This window comes from Phaethon aethereus (assembly GCF_964289735.1).
Source record: "Phaethon aethereus genome assembly, chromosome: 6".
Taxonomy (NCBI): Eukaryota; Metazoa; Chordata; class Aves; order Phaethontiformes; family Phaethontidae; genus Phaethon; species Phaethon aethereus.
In genome coordinates this window covers 25,197,893-25,206,681 of record NC_138580.1, presented here as the reverse complement: position 1 = coordinate 25,206,681, position 8,789 = coordinate 25,197,893, and the positions used below count along the sequence as shown (strand labels likewise).

Sequence of the window (8,789 nt, the reverse complement as noted above, 5' to 3'; positions counted from 1 at the left end):
CCTTACACCTTAAAAAAAAAAAAAACAACAGTTAACAATAATGAAAAGATTTAACAGCAACACTGTCAAAAATTGTTAAACTTTTTTTTTTTCTCCAGATCTGTGCTAATGCTTCTCATCTCTTTAGTTACTTCAGCCTTAAAAAATCCATTTCGAGTCAGAGAAAGTTCTCTCGGGGCTCCCCGCGCGGCCTCGGTGCAGCGCTTACGGACGGCTGAGCACCGGCGGGCTTTGAACTTGAGCTCTCGGGTCACGGGCCGGTGCTGGCCGCTCCCTGACTCCCACCTCCGCTCCGAAGAAGCGCGGGGGCCTCGGGGACCTTGACCTGGGACGAGCCCGCCGACCTGTGGCGGCTGCCACCTAAACTATGAAACATCGGCCGAGTAGCTTTGCGACCGGAGTAACGCGTTATCGTTTGAATTAAAACCTGTTTCTGTGTGCAAAGGCAGACCCAGGAGACATCATGTAATCATTAACCTCGCAAGGCGAGCGCCCGCGGGATCTCAGCCCGGGTAGCGTGGGGAAGGACGGTGCTGGAAAGCCCGTGTGACTCGGAGACACACCGGGTTCCTGTCCTTCACCGCTCTCGGGTGACATTTCACGGAGAATCAGGCCTGAACATCCAGGTAAAAGCCCTAAAAGCTGGCCCTATACTTGCATGGCGGCCTGAGGCGGAGGGGAGAGCCGGGGCTGATCGGGAGCGCGGTGCCTGCCGAGAGATGCGGGGCAGCCGCTGCGCGGGCGCGGAGCTGCGCGGCCAGGGTGGGCAGCACCCGCCGCGCTCCGCCGCGCAGTGCCCCCTCAGCGCCGCCAGGTGGCGCTGCCGCGGGCGCTGCCGCGGGCGCTGCCGCGGGCGCTGCCGCGGGCGCCGCACGGCCCCCACGCACGACGGGGTGCCTCGGGGAGCCCCCGCGCCGCCCGCAAGGCCCGGGACCAGCGCTCCGCCGCCGGGTCCAGCCCCGCGGGCCGCCTGCCGGAGACCCGGCGCTGCCGCGGAGAGCAGCGGAGAGCCCGCCAGCGCTGCGCGCCGCCTCGGGCCCCTGCTGGCGGCCTGCCCCGCCGGGGAGGAGGAAGCAGGCACTCCTGTCCGTCCTCCCGACCACGCTCTCAGGGGTGAAAGGCTGGCCGAGGTGTTGTTTGGCTGATTTAAGACGAACTTCATTTCAATTAAGTTGCGTGACGTCTTTTTCCCGGGTAAGATCCAATAAACGAGCGCTGAAATATTCTTTGATGCCTCGAGTAATAACTTTCAAGCTAAAAATGAAAAGAAGTTTGGCCATTGGCCCAAGCAGCTATTTAAACTTAGAAGAACAACTGAGTAAACAGCGTCTAACAAAACCTTGCATATTTAGTCTGTCTCTGTAGCCTCCTCCCTTTTTGCCCCCTAATGTCCGGCTAATGCCGGAGGTTCTTTAGGCTGAGGTGTTGGTTTTGAAGAACTATAAACATATGTCGAAAGATTTTTAAGCTGTGATATTGTTTTTGAAAAAAACCCACGAACCAAACAAACGATAAACATCAGTGCAGTAAATGCATCTAGTTTGCTGGGAATATAAGTGTCAGATGACTAGTTTATTAGTGGGTTGACGGTTTGGGGTGAACTGATTAACTGGGAATGGTTTTGTTACCCCACATCTACTTAGTGGAAGCTTATTAACGTCTTTTATAACATGTTATTTCCCTTGCATATGAATGTAGCTCATATTTTAAGATACATTGTACGTAACCTAAGGTATCAGTATTATTTAAAAGGTGCAAAATATAACATAACACTAATAAAGCTGACTCTCAGCCGCACTTGCGTGTAACTTATTTTTCTCACATTGGGGCTTTTCATGTAGTCTTTTCCATCCGCTCCGAATAACAGAAAAAGCGTTCCCTCCTTTTTAGTGGTGCAGTAACATTTCTGGAGCCTAAAGTTGTGCCGTCTCTGGCTGTGCGCGCGCACGAGTGGCTCGGAGATGCGGTATCTCGGCCGGGGTTTCCGAAAGGGCAGGGGGGGAAGGCTGCTCGCCCTGTTACAGCCGTTAAGAAAACAGACGAGGGCGCCAAACGACAGCAATAAACGCGCCCGCAGGCTCCGCTCCGCCTCTCGCCCCGCTGCCGAGCCGGCAGCGGCGGGGAAGCGGGGGCTCTGGGACCCCGGCGGGGCTGCGTGCCCCCGGACCCGCCGATGAGGAGCCTGCTGCCGCCCGGCCGTGGTCAGCAAGACCCGAGCTGGGGTGTGGCGGCGGGGACATCCCCTGCCCCGCCGGGAGAGCATCACGGAGCTCCCGCGCCCCTCCTGGCCGGGTGCCCCGGGCCGGGGGCCCAACCCGCTGTCCCGCGGCTTGAGCCCCACTCCACTCCCCTCCGTGCCGGTCCGCTCCGCCGCCGCGCCCGCGGGCAAGGGAAAGTTGGTATTTACTTTTGTCTGGTTTGGGGGCCATAAAACGCAGGACACCACACTGCAGTCTGAATTCACATTTCAAAGGGCTGACATAAAACGCTCCTTTAATGGAAGGCTGGATTTTGAAAACAACGCCTAGAATGTTTCCTAAATATTTGGTGGAATGTTTAGGGAGACTTTAACACGTTATTAAAAAAAAAAATCTGACAAGTATCCCATTTTCGAGCTATGAATCATGCGCAAGAGCACAAGAACTAGGAGATGTGTGTGACTAACACTAGCAGAAACAGCCCTCCTCGCAAAAAATCAAACGCGGGTTTAATCACAGGAAACGTTGGGGTGCTTCTCCGGGAGACGAAACTCAGATTCCCAGGGCCTAGATGATGCGGGTGAAAAAAAATCACGGCGATAATAAAGGTTGGGCAGCTATCGAAGCGCACTCCGGAGATGCTAACGACAAAGGATTTATCTTCGTTTAAATGGGTGCCATCAGCGTCATTATTACTCGCAAAGTTATCCCTGAAGGGAGACTTTCCGGCCGTCACGTCTGGCGAGCGCGGCAGCCCGTGTCCCCTGCAGCGCGGCCACGCCGCTCCCCGCGGCTCCCGGCGGAGAGCGGAGGGATGAGCTAACTGAGCCACAGGTAACTTCGGAGAGAGGGTGCTAGAGGTGATGTCTCTGCTAGCTCGGAGCCTGTAGGCAATAATCCCCCATCACTCGTTTCTAGTATTATTAATTTTTTATTTTTAAATGGGTAGGCTTTACTGGCGGTGGGGAGGGAAGAAGCAGAGTGCTGGATAGAAACCTGCCGGGAGGATGAAACGGCACGGCCGCGGTGTGTTTTAAACCACGAATGCATTTAATGTCCTTCGGTTATTTACCCCCCTCCCCGCTATCATACCGTACAACAGCCAGTATTGTCCCAGAGGGGAGAAAAATCGCAGGTTAGCTTCGTCGGTAAGCAGGACTATAGAAAGTAAAAAGGGAGACCGCATTTAAGGACGCAAAGAAGAAAAACACATTAGAATTACAATACGTTAGATGATAATAAATATTTTAATTTCCAGGCAAGCGCTGTGGGTGCACTCGAATCGGTGCGTGCCGGCAGCAGCGGTCCTACAGAGTCTGGGAATACGGTTCGCGCATTTGAGGGGGTGCGTGGGGGTGTCGGCGTAAATTCCTAAATAAAAGTACCAATGTGCTCTGGAAATGGGAGGGAAAAGTAAAGAGGTATCAGCGGCAGGAGGTTCTCGGTCCTCTGGTCCTCTTCCAGCATTTCCTCGCGTTGTGATCTAAAATCCGCTCAGAAATAGCAATAAAGAAAAGGATTATCTAATATTTAGCATATAGTTCTGTCCGAGGACAAATGAGAAAGAAGCTGCATCATTAGGACCTAAAAGGCAACAAAACAAAAATCAGAGCATAATGATGCACCTAAATGAAGGGGGAAATGTTGCACAGCTCATTTTATTAATCAGACTGTCAATTCCACCCCAGAGGCCAAACCCCAGAGCAATTCAAGCAAGATCTGATCAAGCTAAGGACACGAGCTTTACTCCTCACTTCTTGTCTTTCTTTCTTTCCACCTGGATATATTTGTCTGCTCTGAAGCCGCCTTCATTATCCACTGACAGGAGCTTGTATTTATTTGCTTATAAACCTGTTACAATAAATGATTATTCGAACAGCGTCATTCGTACCTTAATGACGAGCACCACTTTTTGATGAATGACATTTCGGGCTAGAAAGGATGTATGGGTCATTTTGACCAGTCATTCCCTCGCTTTGGCATCCCGCAATTTTTACGCCTCCCTCAAAAAGAGATAATAATATTTAGAGACACTTGCCGGGCTGAATGTGAATTAGCCCCTGCTGCAGCTCATCATTAGTACAGGACCAGCCCTGCAACTTTGACATTTTTTATAAAGCTGAGATGATGGAAAGAATAAGAAAAGAGATGATCCTGATGGAGAGAGGGCTGCACAGCCCTACAGCTGGCAAAAGGCTCTCGAATTTGTCAGACTCAGCTGGAAATGCGGTGCTGGAGGCCCTTGAAAATTCTCCGCACAGTGGTCGCCTCAGCCCGAGACTGACTGCCGCCTCCCTGCACAGCGCTATAGGGGACATCTCCGCCAAAGGCAAATTTGAAATAGACACTTTATTCAATCTTCAGCACCCGAGCACTGAAAGCACCGTCTCCTCCGAAATCCCGCCGTCAGAAAGCAGGAAGAAAATCAGCCTTTATTCCGAAGTTGCTCAAGAGGCAGATATGAACAGTGATGTGGAGGTGGGCTGCTCCGCGCTCCGCTCCCCAGCCAGCCTGACTTCCTCCCAGCTGAAGGAGAACAGTAACAAAGGTAACTCTTCCTTTATCGTCTCCATCTAAGCCCCGCACTTTGCCAACCGGCTTTAAAAACCGAAGCAAACCCACCGCCACCGCCAAAGTTGCTCGCCTCTGCCACCGGCGCTCTCTCTTCTGCGAAGACAGAGCTCCAGGCTGTAAAATATTATTGTAATTACTGCGCTATCCCGATAGCCGAGACACACTGCCCGGCAGCTCCTGTGCGGGTGCGTGCGTGTGTGTGTGTGCGCGTGTATGTGCATGCCCAAATCCATTGGTATGTAGATATATATCCAGAATATATGTGGGCACAAATATCCACCCACCTATATTTAGGGGAACCTCTCTCCTTATTTTACTTTGCGCTCTTGGAGCTCTCGGCGTCTCTCGAGCTATACATGTGTGTGTTTATACATACACGGATTAAATCGGGGGGGAAAGAGAGAGAGAGAGGAATGCAAGGAAACTGCCCGTATTTGTCTGTGTGTGTCCTTCCTTGTGTATATGCAACGTGCCGTCTGCGTCCACCTCGGGGTAATGGGGCATTGTTCACTTTTCCTCTTCTTGTAACAGGGGGTTTGGAACAGTCTCGTCTCCTTCCCCATGCTTTGCGGGGCATGGTGAGGGACGGTGGTTGTTACTATTGCTGTAATTGGTGAGGGGGAGCCAGGTGAGCGGTGGATTTCCTAGGGGCTACAGTGCGTGATGCCTTTTTAGTCAAATGTGCCAGAGAAAGGAAGGGATCCTCGACGTAACGCTGGAGGAAAAAAAAATGCTTTTATGGCTGCTTTTATTTCCTACGTCTCAAACGAGAAAAAGACCCGCAGCGGACGGTGGAAAGGCAGGCGCCGAGCCCGGGCTCCACGCAGCTTGGCGGAGCCGCGCCGCGCCCCGGCCCCTGCCCTCGCCCGCTCTCCCCGGGGCTCGGCTGCAACCGCCACCCCCATTCGCTCAGAATGGCGCGGTTAGGAAGTCCTCAAAAAAGAAAAAGAACCCAACCACGCAATGCCCCCAAACTCAGCTTGATCGCTTCTATTATCAGCAGCGACTTGTAAGGATGACAGCTGGCCTCGGGGACGGGCGCGCCGGGCCCGGCCCGGCCCGGCTGAGCCGTTTGGGGGGCCGCCCCGCCGCCCGCTCTCACCCCCGTCCGTTCGCCCCGCAGGCTACGCAGAGAGCAGCCCGGCGCCCAGCACCCCCGCCGCCGCCGCCGCCCCCGCCGCCGGCATCGGCAGCCTGCACGGCGGCGGCGCGCTGGGCGGCTCGGCGGCGGGGCCCGACCAGGTGCGGCGGTACCGCACGGCCTTCACCCGCGAGCAGATCGCCCGCCTGGAGAAGGAGTTTTACCGGGAGAACTACGTGTCGCGGCCGCGGCGCTGCGAGCTGGCCGCCGCCCTCAACCTGCCCGAGACCACCATCAAGGTACGCCGCGACCCCCGGCAGCCGCCGCCCCGGCGCTGCCCCGCCATGCCCCGCTCCCTCGGGCCGCCGCCAGCTTCCCTCGGCGGCCGAAGGACTGCCGGGCCCTTAGCTGCCATCATCCCTGGTGCTCGTTTGCTTCTCCGCACCAAAAACTTTTATTTCCTTTAAAAAAAATTTCTTTTATTTTCCTCATCATTTTTTATCGTGTTAGCATATTTCTTAAAGAGAAGAGGAGGGAGAAAACAAACTCAGCTATTAAACGCGGGGGGTGTGTATGTGAGCGCGTCAATACCGTAAAGTCATCGTCCTGCGTGGAGCGGGGGGCACAGCTCTAAGGGAAAACATTTATTCAGTTCGAAGGGGTCCCGCCGTGCGCACCGCTCCCCTCGGGCAAGGCCGGAGCCGACTGCTCCGGGCAGGAAAGGCGTCGCCTAACAAGCTGCGCGGCCGCCGTGTACCCGCGGGCCGCGCCGCGCTGGCGCTGTATGTCGGCTGGTGCCCGCCGGTGTCGGCGGCGGGAGCGGGTGCGGCGGGGCGCGGAGCGGCGCGGAGCTGAGCGGAGCTGAGGCCGCGCTGTGCTTGTCTCCCCGCGCAGGTGTGGTTCCAGAACCGGCGGATGAAGGACAAGCGGCAGCGCCTGGCCATGTCCTGGCCCCACCCGGCCGACCCCAGCTTCTACACCTACATGATGACCCACGCGGCGGCCACGGGCAGCCTGCCCTACCCCTTCCACTCTCACGTCCCGCTCCACTACTATCCGCACGTCGGGGTCACCGCCGCCGCGGCCGCCGCCGCCGCCTCGGGGGCAGCCGCCGCCCCCTTCGCCACCTCCATCCGCCCGCTGGACACCTTCCGCGCCCTCTCGCACCCCTACTCCCGCCCGGAGCTGCTCTGCAGCTTCCGACACCCCGGCCTCTACCAGGCGCCGGCCGCCGCCGCCGCCGGCCTCAACAGCAGCGCGGCCGCCTCGGCGGCGGCGGCGGCGGCGGCAGCGGCGGCGGCGGCGGCGGGCTCGGGACCGCCGGGGGGCTCGGCGCCCTGCTCCTGCCTCAGCTGCCACAGCAGCCAGACGGCGGCGGCGGCGGCAGCGGCGGCCTCGGCGCTGGGCTCGCGGGGCGCCGCCACCGCCGACTTCCCCTGCACGGCGGCGGGGCAGCGCTCCGAGAGCGGCTTCCTGCCCTACTCGGCCGCCGTGCTCGGCAAGGCCGCCGTCGCCTCTCCGGACCAGCGGGAGGAGGCGCCGCTCACCAGATAACTACCCCGGCCGGGGCCGGGGGGCGTTTTGTAGGGGGGGTGCCGGGGGGGTGGCCGGGGCGGGGGGCGCCCCCGGGCCCCGGCCAAAAAATTCCGTCTATTTTTTTATTGCTGACCGCTGCGCCGCGGAGGGGGCGAGGCCCGGCGGGGAGGGGGCTGCGCGGCTCTTGCGCCCCCGCGGAGGCGGCCCCGCGGTGCGCTCTGCCGGGCTCGGCGGGGCCGCGGGCGGCCGGGCCGGCGGATGCAGAGAGGGAGAACCGGCGGAAGGGAATGTGTTTCTGCCTTTCTGTTTTAATTATTATTATTATAATTATTGATATTGTTTCGGTCTGAGTTCGACTAAATGGGAAACGTCTCGTGCATCTCCGCACGACCGGTGCAGCTCGCGAGGCGGCGGCGCCGGCCCCGCCAGAAACGGGCGAGGAAGTGCGAGATGGACGGGATGGGGAGAGGCAATTTTTTAAGCTCACGCTTTCTAACTACCATAATCCACGCTCTCTGGGAAATACTTGAATCCTCTCGGTGTAAGCTGTCGTCCTGAAGCATTTACCTTCCAGACACTTTTCTAAATTTAGTTGTTTTTTTTTTTCTTAGCGTCTTTCTCTCCCTCTTGGTTAAAACGGCTCTTGGATTTATTTCTCACGCATCTCTATCGCGCTTTTTGCCTCTGAAAAGCCACCACTGGGTAACTGAGACCTGCTATACCAAACCACTGCTACTGGAGGGACTTCCTTGAACTTGAAGAAAGGCACATCAAAAACCGCCACTGTTACTGCCATGTCAATTTTGATGCTAATAATGTGCAGATTATGACGAAAATTGCCAATCATGTTCTCTGATGGACCTCCTTTGAATGTGGAATTGGAAAAAAGTTCCCCGCACAGAGACCTGCTGTCAAGTACTAACAACCCGCTAAGGGAAGTCATTAGAAGAGACAGATAAGAGACTTGGTACATAAAACATTGTTCTTGGTGCATAGAATGTATGTTATTTAATGTTATCTCTGTTACCTAAGTGATTTCGCACAAGAAAGCCACTTTCTTATCATCTCAATTGCCAATTTTCATTTTGGTAACTTGGACGCCCCGGGTAGACTTTTCTCTGTTAAGTTGATATTCCACCAATGTGAAGAGCCTCATTAAATCAAACCCAGATATTTCCATAATGCTCCCTACAGAGCCACTTCACTCTTCACATAATGAGATTTTTCTGAAGAGTTGAAGCCCTCATCTAACTTGCTATTGCTTGTTTAGGCCCTGTGTGAATGTGAATACACACGCACGCGTACACTCACAAAAAAAATAATATGCGGGGGGGAAATCTCTATTATATATTTCGTATAAGTGTCCTGAAATACTTCTATTTTTAAGACACTGGATTTTT

At 55.8% G+C, this 8,789-nt stretch overlaps 1 protein-coding gene across 1 annotated transcript; it reads left to right on the top strand.

Annotated features, from left to right (window-relative positions):
- Positions 1–4,322: 4,322 nt before the first annotated feature.
- On the top strand, positions 4,323–7,507 carry EVX2 (even-skipped homeobox 2; the record flags this gene model as incomplete). The annotated part of the gene is made up of 3 exons (XM_082001867.1): positions 4,323–4,746; positions 5,896–6,152; positions 6,748–7,507. 3 exons carry the CDS (start codon positions 4,323–4,325, stop codon positions 7,405–7,407), a joined length of 1,341 nt encoding a protein of 446 aa, XP_081857993.1. The 3' UTR covers positions 7,408–7,507.
- Between the last annotated feature and the right edge of the window lie 1,282 nt (positions 7,508–8,789).